Source organism: Neophocaena asiaeorientalis, unplaced genomic scaffold (assembly GCF_003031525.2).
Source record: "Neophocaena asiaeorientalis asiaeorientalis breed wild unplaced genomic scaffold, Neophocaena_asiaeorientalis_V1.1 scaffold400, whole genome shotgun sequence".
NCBI lineage: Eukaryota > Metazoa > Chordata > Mammalia > Artiodactyla > Phocoenidae > Neophocaena > Neophocaena asiaeorientalis.
The window spans coordinates 4,456,595-4,476,024 of NW_020175089.1; the positions used below are offsets into that span (position 1 = coordinate 4,456,595).

The window sequence follows — 19,430 nt, forward strand, 5'->3', positions numbered from 1 at the left end:
TCATTTGACCCTGTCCATGACAGTGGGAAGACTAACAGCAAAGTACTGTGGACTGGGATTTCTTAACAAAAAAGTCCTAAAACCTAGGAGGGAGACTCCAGGAAAACAAGAAACAAAACCAAGAGTCACACAGAATCGTAGCCAGGGTCCCAGTTTGATCAAAGAGCTGAAGTAATAAAATCAAATTTTAAAGTGATCCTTAATTCACACACAAATGGCCCTCCAGTTGGCCGCTGGAAGGTGAGAAATCACAGCTATTCTAAGGCAGATGTGGTCTGAAGAGCCTGGACCCCAAGTGATTCCCAGAACCAACCCAACACCTGGCACTTAAAATGACCAGTCCTGTAGGGAAAAGTGAAGGCAAAACTATAAAACAGCATATAAATGGCACTTACAATCATCATTAAAACCATTGGTCCCAGGTAAATGATGATGAAGAAAAATGCAATCATGGCCAAAGTCAAGATGCCTCTCACCCACCAGTTCTTCCATCTAAGTTAGAGAGGAGGGGAAGGAGAAAACATGTCAGGGGCCCAGAAAGAACTGAGGCACAAACCCAAGGGGGATGGTTCTTCCTGGGTTGAGAGGGCCCTGAGGTCAATCCTTTCCAGGAGTATGTCCTTCACCTTGACAGAGGCAGTAGCCCAGTAGCCACATGCTGGGAGGAGCAGAGCCGCCAGAGCCATCACATCATCCACGCTAAACTCAGCAAGTCCTCCAAGGTCCACAGAAAAACACACCCAGCTTGTGTCTTAACGAAGGAATCAGGCAAAAAACCCGAGGGAACAATGCCCTCTACTTCTGTATCTACTTGGACGGCTTCTATGGGCTTCTCTATCTGAGGAAAAAACTATGAACATTTTTCCTGCAGCAGAATCCTACATTGCTCTGACCCTGCATTGCTATGGCGATAACAGTATCAAACACAGTGGTAATAATAGCTATCATATGTATGTACCTGGCACTTCTATAAGGACTTTACATGTATTAATTGATTCAACCCTCAACACTACTAGCTTTTACAACAGATGAAGAAAGGGATGCACAGTTCATACACCTGTGAAGTGTTTAAGCTGAGATTTGAATCCTGGGAGTCTGGCCCCAGAACCCATGCCCTTAACCACTGCACAATACAGCCTTTCAAAGGGACAAATGTGTGGGAGGCATGCCCAGGAACACTCTTAGATAATGTTTTGGGGTCTTATAGTTTGCCTTTTTAATCTGCCCATGCAGCTGGTATCGGAAGGACTAGAATCTCAAGGGACCAAAATTTTAACCCTGAATTCACCCAAGTTGAGATGTTTCTCAATTCTTATAGGAAAATTCAAGGAATGTCCACAATGTATGTGTGTGAGAGAGGGAAAACTGAACTCTTAACTAGAAACTTGGGCTCCTCAGTGTAAAGCAACCTGCCCATTAGTCACAAATTCCAAGGATCATTCATCTTCACATGCTGTGTCAGTGACCACCCCCATGTCCACTCGCTCCTCCTCCTTAAACAGCACCTCCCAGACAGCCTAGAGCACCCTTCAAGGCCAGATCCACCCAGGCGGCGCTCGTAGTCACTGTTAAACACTAGATGATACTCAATGGAGCCCTAGGCAAAGGCAGGGGAGACTGTGGCCAATGAAAGCGGGCAGGTCTGCAACCTCACATTCTAACAGATGTGGGCTCCTGCTACAACACTGTGGGCTCTCTACGGGCTTCGGGTCTTCCATGGCACTTGGAGACAGTGCAAGACCCCAGCAAGCACTTGCATCATTAAGCCAAGCTACCTTGAAGACAAGTTGGAAAGGGCCCTGTTGAGGACCTCTGGGGTATCATCTACAGAGGTTGGTAGGGTGACAGCTTCCACTCGGCTCTCACTGTCCGATGCAGTCTCTCCATCTGCCTTTGCTTCTGCCTCCAACTCCTACATAGCAGAAAAACAGAAGAGGAAAAGGTCACAAGCGCTGAGTAGGATACTGGGTGTAGACATCCAAAAAGACCCATCCACCTTTGAGAACCCCTCTCCATCAACACCTACGTCACACAGGGAGCAGCCCCTGCTCTGCCACAAGCTATGGATGCTCAGAACCACCAAGACAGCCCAGGCTCTCTCGGGGAAAGCTGCGTGTTCAGGCTATTGCCCCCCCCGCAACAGGGCTCCCCAAAGTCCATGGTGTTACTTCCAGACTTCACAAGAACACCCCATAAGGAGGCCAGCCCCACTCAGTGTGAAAGCCCTATGGGACCACTAACTCGAGTCACTGCTTCACCAGGACTGGTGTATACCACTGCCCTCTCCCAGCCACCAGGCCTGGGCATCAGCAGACACTTTGATGTCACTCACAGAGTTGCCACCAGACCCCAGCCACATAAGGAAATGCTCACAGGAACTCACCCTGCTCCCCAGCCTGTGTGAAGGGACCAGAGCCATGCCAACAACAGGTTCTCCATCCAGAGTACCATGGAGCAGGCTGCTCTACATCCTAGGGACCATCCTTCTACTCAGAGCTTTTATTTCTTAGGAGAATTTAGAATAGCTGCTGTGAGAAGAGGTGCAGGAGAAATCAAATCACTTGGAATCAGAGTAACAATACTACACAGTATTTGAATAGCCCTTCACAGTTTTGAGAGCATCTCCCACACCTGTGAACATCTGAGCAGCTCTGGAAGGAAGGGAAGGAAGACGGAAAGATCCCTGTTTACAAATGAAGAAACAGGGGCTCTGAGAAATTCGATGGCTGGCCCCAAATCTCCTACTAACCAGGTCTCTGACTTCAGTGTGTTCACCCCACTAGATTTCCTTTTATGTAAGCATCTCGGAATCCGTTTTATTCTTCAGTAAGAGATTCAGAATAAAGTAAACTGAAAATGGCAAAAGGTTGTTTCACCAAAGTGTCAAAGATTTCATTACATACATGTGCAAACAAAAAGACACTTATATCTTTCTTCAAATTGGACAATTTGAATTTCCCTGATGACTAATAAATATATGAAACTGAGGATCCCTTCACATGTTTCTTGGCCATTTGGATATCGTCTTCTGTGAAGTGTCTGTCAAGTCATTGGCCAGTTTTCTACTGACTTTTCTTGCTTTCCTTTTTATTGATTTGTAGGAGTTTTTAAAAATACGTTCCAGATTTAAGTACTTTGTGTCACTAACCTGTTCCTCCAGCCTTCTCTAACCCCCACACCCCACCTCAGTCCTTCCCTTTCCTACAGTCAGACCTTCTCCCTCTGGCTCAGCACTGGCCACAACGGGGACTTGGTGGGAGATTTTATAACTGTCTTCTGCCCCAACTGACCATAAGGTCCCTAAAGACAAGGATTATAACAACTTTTTCTCAGGATATCCTCATGCCCGGCACAAAGATACTTACATAAAATACTTACAAATATATGTAAGGATGGTGGGAGGAAGAGAGGAATTAATTCCAGGTGTGGTAAAGCTGCCCCTGCCCTCATAGAGACAGCTGTTTCTAAATTAACTCACAACTGTGATAACACCACAAAACAGAGGCTTTAGTGCAGAACTGCTGATACACAGACAGCAAGCTTTGGTAAAGAACTTATGGAGGCACTTTGCTGTACAGCAGAAATTAACACAACATTGTAAATCAACTATACTTCAATTTAAAAAAGAAAGAACTTATGGAGGTGGCCTCCTCCGTAGGATCTGAGGGGGAAAGCCACAATTTCCGATGATGGGGGTGAGTGCTCCTTCCTCCGCCATGCTTAGCCAGTGGCTCTGGACAAGTCACCCAAGTGACTTGTACTGTGCTTCCTCACCTAATAAAAGAAGCCCAGAAAGGACCCTCCTTATCTGGTAGGGGTTCCCTAGAAAGATTTAACCAAACCCCCACCCAGAGCTGTGCCTATTCCACTGCCCCACAAGGTTCTGAAATGCATGGATAATGTGGGATTATTCCTCTCTGATGAGACTGCGTGAAGACTCAGGCATTTGGAACAGCTTTCCATTCTTCATGTTAACATTATCATCCTCTCCCCATCAGCTACCATCAGGAATATGAGGTAACGATGTTGTGGGATTATCTAGATCTGACCCCTCAGCCAAGGGGCTTCAAAATGCAAGTACCAGAGCCCCACCAAGGCTTCCCACAGATGTTCTCCAGGAGTATCTAGAAGCCACAGGGGCTGAGGTGAGCACAGCAGGCGAGAGGACACAGGCATGCATGCGTGCACACACACAAGCCCTAACACAGTTTATTTTTAACTTATCCATCCTGTTGTCAAGGAAACTCACAAAGGCTGCTGGTTCCCCAGGCTAGGAAGGGCAGGAAGGAACCCAGGCAGAGCCCCTGCAAGGCAGGGGCAGGGACCTCCGGCTCGGTACTAAGTCTATGGACTTTGCAGGCCCTTTTACGAACGTTAGCCCAGATATCGCCATATCCGACTTCTCTCCTTCCTTGCTAGGAGGAAGTGCAGTGAAGAGAGGTATCCTGAAGCAGAAAGTAGTAAAAGGACAGAGAGAAATGTTACAAAGATGCTGTGACTGTTGTTACTGTCAAGACATCAGGGGGCCTGGGATGAACAACTAAGAAATGAAGTAAACGTCCTAAAGAAACAAGCCTGAAGGAGATTAACTTTCCAGGTGTCACCTGCCTGTAAGCAAGTAGCTCACTCCAGGCTCCTGAATAAGCACCCTCAGAGCCCTTACCTGGAGGTCTCCTCAGAGCAGGAGACAAACACCTACACAGGCAGCCACTCTCCCACAAGCTGAAACACAGCCAAAAAAGGCAGAAGGGCAAATTCCTGTGTGGGAGGATAGAGCACAGCCTGGGAAGACATGGATCAGGGTGGGGCAAATCGGCCAGCTCTCTGGGCTCCAGGTGGAGATGTCTAGAAAGCAGGGCAATGAACAGAAACCTTGGAGAACCTGGAATCCTGCAGCGTTCTGGCTCCTCCCTATGCACGGGCAGGGCCTTCCACTTGGGCTGCTCATGCCCGAGTGAGGAGGCAAATGCTGGCGGCAGCTTCCATAGTGGGCCCAGAAGGAGGCAGAAACCTGGAGCCCAAGTTTTCACCCAGCAGAAAGTGGCACACGCAGGACCAAGAGTCAGAGATGTCAAGCACTTCACTGGTTTGCTCCTCCAGCGGATGGTGAGACAGGCAGACGCTACGGAAGACTTTCTGCAGGAGGTGGCGGCGGCAGCCAGTCAAATCCCAGCCCTGGTGCTCATGACACTCAGCACAGGCCTCCAGTCTCTGGTCTTACCACTGGGGAAAGGACCCCCCCCCCCACCTCAGACGGTTGTTGGGATGATCAAATGCAACATCAGTGAAAGTCTATTAAAACTATAAAGGGACTGAATAGCAACAGGCACCTGCTGCACCCACACCCACACCCACCCCCCCAGTAGGCTGACCATGGCACACACGACAGGAGCCCAAGAACCCTAAACACCTACCCCAGGCAACCTGGGCACCCTTCCCAAGGAGGGTAGAGTGGTGAAAGAATGGTGGTTATCAGGCTTTGCTGGGGCCCTGGGCTAATCAATTCTGTGAGCTCAGCATCTGCCTGCCTTGCTTCCTGTTTCCTGTTTTCCATTCATCCAACAGGCGGCCCCAACTCAAAAATGATCCACTCCTCAAAGCTCCCATGAAAGGTGGAGGTCTGAGACACAGGCAGCAGTACATGGCAGTGCTCCCTGATGTGGGATGTATATAGCACAGTCCACTGAGGTGTGGGAGGAAATATTAGGACTTATTTCTATTTAGCTCATTCAGCTTTCCTTTCTTGTGCATGCTTTATAAGGGACCTATCAGCACAGGTATATAACTGAGTGAGTCTGTGCAAGCTGGGGCACATGGTAAAAGCATCACATATATGTTGGACACAGTGGTGTGTCAGTGACTGTGGTCTTCTTGATTCCCACGCACTGAGCAGTGCCTGGAACGTAGCAGGCGCCCAAAGATTTGTTGGACTAATGAGCTAATTAATTCTACTTAAACTACCATGGACCAAAGTGTCTGTTTGCACTGAGCATATGACAGAACCCACTTGGATTTCCAGCTCGTGTGGCCCTTGCAGCAGAGCCAGACTAGTGCCCACTCTCATCCCCTCTCCCTGCTGACTGGTGGGTCTGAGGACTCAGCTCAGTAGCTCTGGGGCCAGAACACAGTGGCAGGGAAAGACTGCCTTGCTGCTTCAAGCTGTCTCAGCACGGCTCCCAGGCATCCCCTCCTCCTTCCTTTCTTTCTTTTCAACCCAAGGGCCCAGATCAGAGGCTGAGTAGGGCAGACCCTTGTCTCTCAGATTCTCTCTCAGTCACCGCCCATCCTCCAAAAGTCCAGCAGCCATTTCTCATGGGGGTTGTGGTGCTGGTGTAAACAGGAAACAAGAGCATTGCTTTAAAAAGAAAAAAAAAAAGTTATCTCTAAGGCCTCCTTCCTTCTGGTTCACTAAGACTCTATAGGGAAAGGCAGAAGCACTTCAGGTGAGGGACACATGGAGAGTCTTGGGTACCAAGGGCTCAGACCTGTCAACATTCTTAGAGAAACTCATGCCTGAAAGGCTTCCCCTACCAGCCTACCAGGGTTCCTCAACCTCCTACAGCTGCCCAGGCACCAATGAACTAGGGCTCAAAACAGCACAGAAGGCTTCCTTCAACACAAGCAAGAGAAGGCAGCGAGGCAGGGCCAGAAGGAGCTGTAATGGTGGGGAGAGGGGAGGTCCCTGTGGTCAAGGTCTGGCTTCCTGGCCTGAGAAGGGACCTGGCTTGGTCCGGAACAGCATCCGTAGGACTCATTTTCACTGTTATAATCTACTTAGAAAACCCTAGAGAGAACCCAAGCAGTTTAGAGAATACTAAGCTGCATTAAAACTCATAAGTTTCATTTAATGAGTGACTTCACAACTTACACAAACTATTTTTTGTACTGCTTTAGATGCAAATTACAAACCTTGTCCTGGAGGAAAATCATTCAGGCTGAGCCTAACCTTTCCACTAAGTATCATACCTGCCATCTTCTTAAACAAGCCCTGTCGCCAGGTGCCAGCAAAATCGACTCCCCCACGTGTAAGCAAAGAAATTACCAGAGACAGGTTTATCCTTAATATGAGTGTAAGGGACCTATGTGTCCTTCTTACTGAAAAAGCCAAGTAGACTTTCATCTGAGTTCCTACTGGGGGAAAAAAAAGTGTGAGTGTGTGTGTGTGTGTGTGTGTGTTTAGTGTTTGGAACAGCAAAGAAAATATTTCTAGCTTTTTCTAACGCTAACCTCATTTGACAAGTTCAATTGTCTGAACAAAGGATCAAAGGGGAAAAGCCTGGCTCTGAAAGTTTAGAATCATCCCTGGCATGGCCATATCCTGCCTTCAAAAGCCTCATATCAGTAACGTGATCCACAGAAAATGCATTCAACTACTCCAGATGGACTGCTTCCTTAAAGTACCTCCACACCAAAGAGCTCTCCAGAGGACATGGAAAGACACACGTGCGGGAGGTTCAGCTTTTTGAAACCTAACTGGCTCTGAACCGTTTCACCCACAGACAATACTATTTACAATGAGCCACAGGGGTCTTTACAGAGAACACACCACCGCCAGCCTTGGGCCCAGATAGGGCTCCTGTGGGAGGACAACTGTTCCCAGGACACCAGCACTGGAGCCTCCCACGTGCTGCCATCCCCTTTCCTCCCCCTCCTCGGAGACCTTGCTCCACTGATCTCCCCTCCCTCCCCTCTGTCCTCCCGCCTCCCCCTCACCCCTGGCCCTCATTTACACCATTCAAACAGGCTCATCCAAGGAAAGCACCCTCTTCCCCTTTGGGGAAGGATGAACCTTTGGGAAGAGCTTTGAACATCCCAACCCCTCCCTTGACTGACCTTTACCCTTGACGGGCTTTCATTCCTCCCTCAACCGACCTTCATTCCTCAAGCCACACCAAGCCACCTTCATTCCTGGGCATTCCCAGTCCTCCACCACCGGCACAGCCTTGCAGCGGCTTCTGATGCTATTATCGAGACACACTCTTCCTTTGGCTTCCAAGCAGCACATCCTCCTGGTTTCCCACCTGCCTCTCTAGCCAGGCCTTCTTTAGCCAGCTCCTCCTTGGCAGCTTCCTCTTCTTCAGCCTGTCCCTTAATTGAGGGACTCCACGAGGTTCTGTGCTGGGCACTCCTCCTGTTCTACTGCCCACTCTCCCTGAGTAATCTCATTCACTCTGATGCCTCTAACTGCCTCTTCTTGAGCTTCAGACTCACATATCCAAACATACTGGATGTCCCCACCTTGGATGTCCCAAAGACACCTAAAATTTTCTGTGTGTTCAAAACCAAATTCATTCCCTTTCCCCTGAATTGGCAAGTGAGAAAGGTGGCCATCATCCTTGGTGCTTCCTGCCTTGGCTCCTATCACCAGGTCTGGGATCACTACCTCCAAAACAGCTTTTAGCTCCATCTATTCATTCCCCTTGCCTCTAGACCACCCTTAACTCAAGCCAACATTGTCCCCCCTGGATAACTGTGACAGCCCAACCAGCTACCTCATCTCTGGCCTTAGTCTATTCCTACCTCCACTCTACTCTTCACACTGCACCAAGAAGGACCTTCCAAAAAGAAAATCTGACCATGTCAACTCCCTGTGCAATACTCCTCCTGGAGCTCTCTGGGCTAAACTGAGGTGATTTTTCCACCTCTAGCAGTCTAAAGGATAGACTAAACTACAGGACAGATCTAAACTTTTTTTTAATGGTCTACAAGCCCCTTTGGGATCATGGTCTTGTATACCCTTCCAGCCTCGTCTCTCTCAGCCATTCTGAACTACAGTCAGTTCCTAGAACAGGCTGTACTTTCTTACCTTAGGCCTTTTGCTCATTCTGTTCCTACCTAGAACAGTCTCTGCAAATCACCCTCTTCAGAAACTCATCTCTCTTCTGGACAACTATTATTTACTTCAGATCTCAGCTAAGAGATACCTTTCTCTCCAAACCTTCTGCCATGTGTCCCAGTGGCCCCCATCCTCCCTCAAGAATGCACCCCACACTGTATGGTCTCCTCCTGTAGACCACAATCTGGGTGGGGGCAAGGGGGAAATGTTGACTTCCTCACCACAGTACCCCCTACATCTGGCATGGTGCCTACAGAGAAGACAGTAAGTCTCACCACATCTGCCTAAGCAGCCACAGACAATCATTTGGAGAGGACCCAGGGTTTACTAGATTGGCAGATAGCCGAGCAACATACAGCAATTCAACATTTTCCACGCTCTTAAAAGCACTATATGAGGCATTATAGGGTTGCAACCCATTGTCCCACTGTTCATCTCCTCTTCTTTCTTAGAACAGAAGCCTTGATTTTTAGCTGGGCTTAGAACCAAGACTGCATTTTCCAGTTCTGGTCAATGAGATGTTAGCAGAAGCACTGTGTGCAATTCTACCATTTTTCCTTTATGCTGACTGGAATGTGGAAAGGCTAGTTGGAGCTCCGGCAACCATCTTGGCCCATGATGTGAAAGCCACCTATTACCAATGACTAAGCAACAAGATAAAAGGAGGAGACCATCAAGGACAACTATGTAGCACGACAAAAATGGTATGGGTCCTGGACTGCTTATTACATGAGAAAGAAGGGCACTTCTATCTTGGTAAGCTAGTGATATTCTGAGCTTTCTGTCATTTGTGGCCAAATACATAAGTGATAGAGGGGACTCAAAGAAGCACAGGATTTGTGATAGAGGTATGTCTGAGAAGGAGTTCAGAAAAGGAAGACGCAGCCTGCTTGAATACAAGGTTTTCTAATTCAGACAGACACTGCTGGATTAGGTCCCAACCTCCTCAAAACTGCTCTCTCGGGCCTCCCTGGTGGCACAGTCGTTGGGAGTCCGCCTGCCGATGCAGGGGACATGGGTTCGTGCCCATTAAACCGAGAGTTTGGATGACATAGGATAATTCCTGTTTGTTCTTTCTCCCAACACTCTCCTACCTCCCCCCATTAAAGCCTCCGTCTGGAGTAAATGTATTTGTTTACTAAAAGAACAAGCATACAACTCTAACCTAGTACCAATCTTCATCAAAAGACATTACTTAATTCAGGATAGAGACTACCAGAGCTGGAAAAATCACCTCTGTCTCCTGGGAGGCTCTGCCCACAGTTCTGTTCTAATGATACCACTTATTTTCCACTGTCCTCCAGAGTCAAAGCAAGACACCAAAAATTAGAAGCCCCGCTGGAGTCCAATAGGTCCTCTTATCATCAGTTACCTAGTCAGGCATCTCTATTAGTATTTAAGAAAAAATGAGTCCATCCTGGGGGAGAAAGTAATTTTTTTAAAGTTTCCTCTTTATTAGGATAAGGCTCTTGCAAAGAAGAAAGTTTATCAAATATTACCAAAAGATCTAATAAGATGGGAAAGAAAAATATATTTGCAATCTCAAAATTGGGCTCAAGTGTACTCCCTAGACCTCAGCCAGAAAATGAAACCAGGACCAGCTGCTGGATTCCACATCTGACGAACCCCTAAACTATAAACCGACATCCAGTACCCACCTCAGTGTCATGCATCTCCAACAGTTCTTACCACAAAGATTACTAGACAAGGTAAGTGGACATGAGAGCTAATGTCCCCAGTATCTCATGCCTCAAGCTCCCCTGCCCCTGTGGGTAGGCAAGCACCCTGAGCTGTTTACAGTATTGGAATAGTATAGTGTCACTTTATTTTAGTGTCACTATTCCTGATTCATAGCCAACAGTCATAGAAACAAGTGCCAATCAAATATACTGAGGACAAAAAATGAACAGTGTTCTCATCCCAAAATTTCCATATTAGTTGTAGAAGAAATTATGAGAGCAACAATGCAAAATAGTTTTTGATAAATGACTAAGATCCCTGGGAAAAGGTGAAATAGGAAAATGAGAAAGCCATTTAAGAAATATAATACTCCTAATGATCAAAGATGAGACAATTGGAGCATTAAAATAAATAATAAACCAAAACTGATATAAACACAAAAATATGAAAATCTGAGTTCATAATGATAACTGTGCAAAGCCACAGAGACCACCTTTGAAGGTTGCTGGGACACCAGATCATCTTTTGAAAACCAATCATTAAAAGGAAAAGTGCGTTTATCGCACCCCTTCTGTACAATGGGTACAAAGAAATTGATTAAACTATTTTCTTTTGTCTTTGAAAAGTTCCTTTAATACAAAGGTTAAAAAAAAGAGTGCCTGGTCAGCTCAACTGCATATGACTTTCAGATATCCAGTACCTCAGCAGAGAAAAACCAATGTGCCCTCAAGTGTGATGTCCCAGACTCTGGGGACTAAAATGAGTCTAAAATTTCTAACACATGAAGTAAATAAAACAACCTCAAAGATGCCAAATCGAATGGACATTCCAGTCTTCATCTTATGCAGGTCTTCTTCACCTCTTGGCAATATTACATCTAGCTGACCACTTCTCTCAGCTTCCACGATACATACTTTCCAGGTTCTCATTCTACCTGACTGGCTGCTCTCAGTCTCCTGTGCTATTTTCCCTCTACCTGTCCTCTAAATGTTGATTTGGACCTGGGCTCAATTCTGGACCCACAACACTCTCTCCCTTAAGTATTACCATCCAGCCCCTTGCCTTTAATTACCAATACCACGCCAACAACTCTGATGATTGTATCACCAACCCCAACCTCTCCTCCAGCGCCAGACCCAACTACTATATTTCCAACTACTTACTGACATCTCCACTAGAAAGTTCTCACAGGCATCTCAAACATATCTGAAAAGAACTGCTGACATTACCCACGAAACTGTTGATCCTTAAGTGCCTAGCTAGCCAGTTGATGGCGCCACAATCTATATCCTGCCTAAGCCAGAAACCCGGGAGTCATGCTTAATTCCTCTCTCCTCATTTTTCCCCAGGTACTGGACACTGCAGCCGACTCCCTCCTAAAATCCATTCTACTCCCCTTGCATGGTGTGTAGTAGCCTGTGCAAAATAATCATTTTAATCCCATGCCCTTTTCCACAGTGACAGGTTCACGAACAGGCATTTAACCCCAGCATAACCCAATGGGGAACATGACTGTTCTGGAGTAGGCACTTGGCCTAAGATAGTATAATCAAATTAGAACTCTAGAATCAGTTAGATGACTGTGGGGAGAGACACTTGAGCTCTCTTTCCCCCACCAGCCTGAGAAAAAGGGGAACAGGTGGAGAGGCAGAGCCCCAGGTGCTACCAGCACTAGCCTGCATCTTCATGGGAGTCTTCAGATGATGCCAACACCTGAAAGCCACAGTGGAGTGAGGACCAAGAATGGCTTAAGCCAATGAATTGCATGATCTGCATGATCTATCATCTGCAACTGAAAAACAATTCAAGTTCTGTTGGTTCTACAGCCAAAATATATATTGAACATATCCTTTCTATCTCCTCGGTCACTAGGCTCATCCCAGCCCCCATTATCTCTCACCTGCAAGTCTCCTAATTGCTCCTTCCACCCTCCACTCTCCTCACAAATAGCCAATGATCTTCCCAAAATACCTACCAGTGCATGCGTCTCCCCCATTTAAAACCCCTTTAATGACCTCTCACTATCTTAGCTTAACTTACCAGATCCCAACCTACCTCTCCTAGCCCTTCCCTGCACCAGTGATCTCCAGGGAGGATGGACCCACAGCCACAGTGGCCTTTCTGCTGTCTCTCAATACACTGACCTAACTCCTGACTCAGAGCCTTCACCCCGACTCTGGAATGTTCTCACTGCTCAATCAGCCACCTCACTCAGTCTCCATTCAGACAGTCCCTCCTCAAAGAGGGCTTTTCTGACCACCCTACTCATAAAAGAATGGCTCAACTCCACCTCCATCATTTTCTATCTCCTTACAATGCTTTCTTTTCTTTATAGCACTTACTAATGCCTGAAATTTATTATCAATAAATTTGAAGGCACTAGGGAATGCACACCGCTTCAACCCTTATCTGGTCTTGATAAACATTTTTCTTAAAGTAATACATATTCCTTAAAGATAACTGGGATATGCATCTTTAGAACCTCCAAATTATCCAAAATAATTAACGTTCTGATGTATTTCATGCTAGTCTTTTTCTACGTACACATGTTTTTGGGGGGATAATAGCTGTAATCACACTGCACACCCAAGTCCTGTTTGCTTCCTAGTCACCTCTGTCATCAATGACTTAGGTGAAACCACTGATGGCAGACTGATAAAACATGCAGGCAACACAAAGCTCAGAAAGATAGACAAACACTTAAAAATATCAATGTGCTAGAAAGACGGGCCAATTATACAAATATAAAATTAGACTGCAATTAACAGAAGACTTCAACCACCAGTTCAGAAGCACAAATTGAGGGAGATATAGCTTAACAGTAACATATACACCCGAAGACTTAAGGACTTTGTTTGACAATCACAGATTAGTTTGAGTAACAAAAACAAAAACGGATCCAATCGGTTCAAAACAAGACAACAGGCCCAAAATGGAGTTAAGTTAAGTTCCCATCACCAAACCGAGACAACCTACAGCTTTGGCTCTCCTAGAAATGGAATCTTAAACCAGTCAGTCAGGAGTTACCTAATCAGCACTATTTTGGGTAATGTGCCCAAAATCCCTGCCATATCCTAAAGAAACGTAACTTTGCAGTAACTAATCTACTTTTTTGCCTAGTGTTAAGTCCCTTGTTCCCACTCTCTCCTGCCTATAAGTCTTTCATTCTGTACTGCTCTGGGAGCTCATTTCTGTCTGCTACACTGGATGCTGCCTGATTCATGATCATTGAATGAAGCCAATAATATCTTCAAATTTTACTCAGTTGAACTTTGTTATTTTAAAAAAACAAACCTGGGCTTCCCTGGTGGTGCAGTGGTTGAGAGTCCACCTGCCAATGCAGGGGACACGGGTTCGTGCCCCGGTCTGGGAGGATCCCACATGCTGCGGAGCGGCTAGGCCCGTGAGCCATGGCCGCTGAGCCTGCGCGTCCGGAGCCTGTGCTCCGCAACGGGAGAGGCCACAACAGTGAGAGGCCCGCGTACCGAAAAAAAAAAAAAACCTTAGGTTGTATTAACACAGGCATGGTCCTGCTCTACTTAGCGTTGGTCAGACCTTGCCTAGGGGCAAATATGTCCAGTACAAAGGTTAAAACAGTAAGGAGATACAAAAGGAACAAGACTGTAATAGAAATAGATGAAGAAACCAGAGAGGCTGAGCCTGGGGACCACTGAGAAATGAACATGGCATCACTGCATTGATAAAAAAGCAAAAACAGGTTTTATGTCCCTTGCCAAGGAAAATTACTAGGTAAATTATGGTAAACCAACTTTCTGTGCAGCTATTAACAATACAACTATAAACACCATGCAGCAACACGAAAAAGGCAGAATGCAAAATTATGTCTATATGGGGTTTTAACTACATAAAGCTTGAAAACAGTTGACATATGTATCAGTTATCAATCTATTACCTCTCAGACTGGATCTTTGGTGATACTGCTGGGCTTGGATCAATCCTGGTATACTGCACATGTAGTGTTTTAATACCCAGCTTTGGTTCTCCCTTTTGTGATAACAGTTCTTTAATTTTGTTTTGGGGTAATCCTCTCTCCACCCCCACCCAGTGTAAGCAGGTAATTTATAACTAATTAGAGCACTGTGCTCCCTAGACCACAACCACTGGGTCAGAGGTAAACACATGACCCAATCATAGCAATTCCTTGTACTTCTTCTGGAGCCCCGAAAAAGAAGGCATAACCTTGTCAATGGGACCTTCCACCTGCTGGAAAATCCTGTAACCATGTGAAACCTAGAAATGAAGCCAACGTGAAGGAGAGCCAAGAGATGGAGGCAGACTGGGGCTTGATGACATTGAGGCACTAGAGTAAACTAGGCCTGAAGCTAGAACCTCCTTGGTCTTTAAATTACATGAGCTAATAGAGTCCTTTTTCCCTTTTAATCAAGTTTGAGAAGCTTCTTGCATTTATAACTGAAACAGTCTTATTTTATTCCTCTCCTCACACTTCTGTTCTTCTTCCCCACACTTCCTAAATGCCAGTGTTCCCCAAGCTTGTATTTCTGTAGTGCAGTGTACTGCACCCTTAGTACCATCAGTCTCTCTTCTATGGACCTACCTTCCGTAACACTAGATATATCCTCTCTCCCAAGCTACAGCACTACATTTCAACCCGTCAACAAGACACCTCTATGTCCAACCAGCACCTCAAAACTCAACAGGTCCAAAACGAACCACCTCCTTTACCACCCACACTAGCTCTTCCTCCTGTTTCTATCAGAATCGAATCTACCTGAGATGTGCTCCGTAGGGAACAGTGACCTCATCACCACCTCCAAATCCCCCTCCCTACACCCCATCTTGTCCTCAAACTGTGTGATCCTAACACTCCAGGGTTTCTCTTTATTCCCACTCTCACCCCTAGTATGCTTGCTAAAGTTTGCATGTCAGCCCTTCTCTACTACACTGGCCTCCCAATTGATTTCTCCACTAATTCCTCCCTTCTCTAACTTATTCTCCACACACTCCCAAATCAATCTTCATAAAGCACAGCTCTGATTACACGCCTCATCCACTCATTTTTGCCTAGTGAACTAATGACAAATGGCCTCTCACCTCAGGTCCTCCAAGATCCGTCCACTACACCCAGCACAAGCCACATGCTCCAACCAAGCACAGCTACTCATTGAACCTGATTACCTCCCACCCTGTTCTCTTCTCCAGCTTTGTTCCCAGCCTTTTTTCCTCCTTGCTCATCCTTCAGGTCCCATCTTAGGAGTACTAAGACTCCTCAAAGAACGTCTTCCCTGATTTCCACCTACAGTAAACAGGAAAAAAAAAAAAACACCCCTCCCCAAAATAAATTGACTTCCTAGAAATCTGTGAATATTACATTACATGGCAAAAGAGTAAATATTACCTTATATGGCAAAAGGTGTGCTAATTAAGTTAAGGATCTTGAACAGAGGTGCTTATCCTGATTATCCAGTTGGGCCCTAATGGAATCACATGTATCCTTATAAGAGAGAGGCAGAGGGAGATCTGATGCAGAAACAAAGGAGAAGACAATGTGAAGAAAGACCAGAAAGAGAGAGTGAGAGAGAGAGAGAGATGTGGCCACAAGCCAAGGGATGCCAAGATGTCACCAGAAGCTGGAAAGGGGCCTGGCATGGATTCGCCCCTAGAGCCTCTGAAAGGAGTATGGTCCTGCCAATACTTTGATTTCAGGCTTCCAGCCTCCAAAACTTGTGAGAGAATAATTTCCTATTGTTTTAAGCCACCGGGTTTGTGGCAATTTGTTAGAACAGCTCCAGGAAACTAATACTCGACCCTGCTCACCAGTTTCCTCTTTTAATAAAGTTCCCACAGCATATTATGTGTCCTTCCTCCCACTAATTTTTGCACTCTGTAGTCATGTTCAGAGGGCATAATCTTAACATAATCTAATTTAGATTTCAAGCTCATCAAAAGTAAGGACTGGGCTTCCCTGGTGGCGCAGTGGTTGAGAATCCACCTGCCGATGCAGGGGACACGGGTTCATGCCCCGGTCCGGAAAGATCCCACATGCCGCAGAGCGGCTGGGCCCGTGAGCCATGGCCGCTGAGCCTGCGCGTCCGGAGCCTGTGCTCCGCAACGGGAGAGGCCACATAAGTGAGAGGCCCGCGTACCGCAAAAAAAAAAAAAGTAAGGACTGCCCTATTCATCTTTCTTTACCTTGAGTGCTCCTGGCCTAGAAGCTGGTTAAAGCTCAATGAGTGTTTTTTTAAACTCACTGAATTTTAATCAAATTCATCAACCTTTATCTACAAAACCTAGAATAATGGCTGCCACCATTTGGGTAGGAAAGACAACTTTAGAGCTACAGTTACACAGTTACAACTAATGACTAAGAGGACTAAATTTTCAACCCTTCCCAAAGATTAAAATTATTTGGGGAGGGACACCCATAAAACCCAGGTGATAATGAGCTGTATTTCTGGACAGCAACTAATGTGTTGTCAGGAATAAAGAATAAGTTGGCAGAGTGAAACCTTTTAAGCCCAAAATGGTTCAATGCTGCAAGAACATATAGGTACACTCATTTCCCTTGAATAATGGGAAATACTCCAGGCAGAATCAGAACACATCTGTCGTTTAAGCCAACTGGACTGCATGCTGGAAGGTCCCTTCCAATGCTCACACTTTGAAATGCTACCTTCATGTTAAGAAACACCTGCTTTATTCTTCTTTGTAAGATCATTACTACCTGAAATTATTACACATTTTTCTGTCTCCTCCACTAGAACATAAACTCCATGTGGAAGGGACTTTTATTTACTGCTATATCCCCATGGCCTACGACACTGCCTGGTACATAGAAGGTCCTCAATAAATGTCTCTGTACAAAGGGAGGAAGGGAAGAAAGAAGACAGCTTAAGGAATGACTAAGGAGTTATCCACTTCTGAGTCTGTAGGTTAAAATGGCAGGCATAAATATCACACCACAATAGCCAACCACTTTGCACAAAATGTCTCCATCTCATGTCTGCAGGTTCTATGTGGAAGGAATGTGAAAGTCTTAAGAATGTCATAAGGATGAGCCATCAAACAGGAGAACAGAGGTGGGTAGCAGAACTGAGAAGACAATCTCAAGCAGCTGCTGACTGCCTTTCCCTCCATGCATTCGTGCAAAAAAGGAATACATGCCTCCTGCAGCTTGGGCTTCCAACAGCTGAGTTCTCCACCAAGCTAGTTTCTGCTCCAAGCACAGACAGACAGATGCATCAACCAAAAAAGAAATTACTCGCCACCTTAATAACATAGGCAACAGTGACTGGCGGCCACTTATTCTTCACACTGAACCGGCAGGCTGTCACCTCTACCCAACTCGATCTCAGCTGAGGGTTGAAGGTTTGATGAACAGAATAAATTCTAACATCTCTGTTATCTAGTATTAAGGAAAAACCTGCTAATCCATAGTGAAATTTCTAGATAACCAAAACGTACCTGCTTCATCAATAAAAAATGGTTTTCTTTTAAAGCTATTTAAAAGCAAATCTTCTACCCAAAAATGATTAACCACCTCTGCAAAAAGGATGCTTAACCTATTATTCTACGTTTCCTTTGTTAAAAAATAAAATTCAACAAAGTATATTTTAAAGATCTTTTTGGTTGTATTCAATCATGATCAGGCAGCATCCAACTCAGCAGAAAGAAATAAGCTCCCAGGAACTGCACAAAATGAAAGGCTTTTATAGGAAGAAGGGAGTGTGAACAAGGAAACTATACTAGCAAAAAAGTAGATTGGGGGAATTCCCTGGCAGTCCAGTGGTTAGGACTCTGCGCTTCCACTGCAGGGGGAGAGGTTCAATCCCTGGTCAGGGAAATAAGATCCCGAATGCTGTGCGCAGTGAGGCAAAAAAAAAAAAAATGTAGATTGGTTATTGCAATATCACTTTCCTTCAGGGAATGGCAGGGGTCTATCAGGAGATTACCCTAAATAGTGCTGATTAGGTAACTCCTGAGTGAATGGTCTAAGGTTCCATTTCTGGGAGAGCCAAAACAGTAACTAGGTCTCTGGTGATGTGGAGCTTAGCGTAAGTGACTCCATTTTGGGCCTATTGTCTTGTTTTTAACACCCTGAATTACCATTGCTCTTCCACCTGTGCAGATCTCAGGAGCTAATGAATGAAGAGGCTGTCTTCCCCAGTAATACAGACCCTGTGCTTTAGTGCTCAGGTTTGAATCCTAGAGTTTATCCTCCCTCAGTATCAGGCTACTGACATACTTGCCTTGAGAGCACTTCCAAGCTGCCTCTCTCCCAGAGAACTCTATCAGGGGTACAGCCTCTATCCAAGGCTCTGAGAACTAGGCCTGAGCATTTAATTAGGGACAGAGCCAGTGAACTGTTCACAGCCTGAGAGAGTGCTCAGGCTCAGTGCCCAGTCAAGGATTTCTGGGCATAGACCGTGGATATCAGCCCCAGCTGTTCTCAGAGCATTTACTCCGAGAGGTCCTGGCTGGGAGCAACAATCTCTTAACCAGAAAGGCTTGAGGACAGCTCAGTACTTAGGCCTTACAGGTAGGTGAACCTGAGAAAGACACAGGGCAGGAAGAAATCTACCCATAGGCTTCCACAGGCAGGGAGGGAAATCCAAGTCACCACAGTGCTCTGCTGCACGGTGAGAGTGGAAGCTGTGTTCATGCAGTCCAAGTTGCTTGTCACACCTGCATGCCATCATTGAGACTCAGGACAGGCCACCCCAAAATATGTCACAATGGTATATTGATTATTTTGAATTAGTTATTTAAGAAACAGCCAATGCAAGAAGGACACTTTGACCCTCCTTGCTGTCCCCTGAAAGCAGGAAATCTCTCATGTGTAAGGTGCACTCCCTGCATCTGGAGCTTTAGGAGGACACCCTTATAGCCAAGTGATAGGGAATTCAGCCAAGAAGCCTATATAAACAAACCTTGT

At 45.8% G+C, this 19,430-nt stretch overlaps 1 protein-coding gene across 2 annotated transcripts in view; it reads right to left on the reverse strand.

The window, feature by feature from the left end:
- Positions 1-19,430, reverse strand: part of CDS2 (CDP-diacylglycerol synthase 2) — a 65,684-nt gene that overhangs the window by 18,767 nt on the left and 27,487 nt on the right. Inside the window, exons 2-3 of one of the 2 annotated variants that reach the window (XM_024764222.1) lie at positions 1,776-1,912; positions 396-492 (exon numbers count right to left, since the gene is read on the reverse strand). The exons of the other annotated variant lie outside the window; for it this stretch is intronic. Coding sequence (XP_024619990.1) covers positions 396-492; positions 1,776-1,912 — 234 coding nt within the window. The remainder of the gene's footprint in view (positions 1-395; positions 493-1,775; positions 1,913-19,430) is intronic. 2 annotated transcript variants of the gene reach the window in all.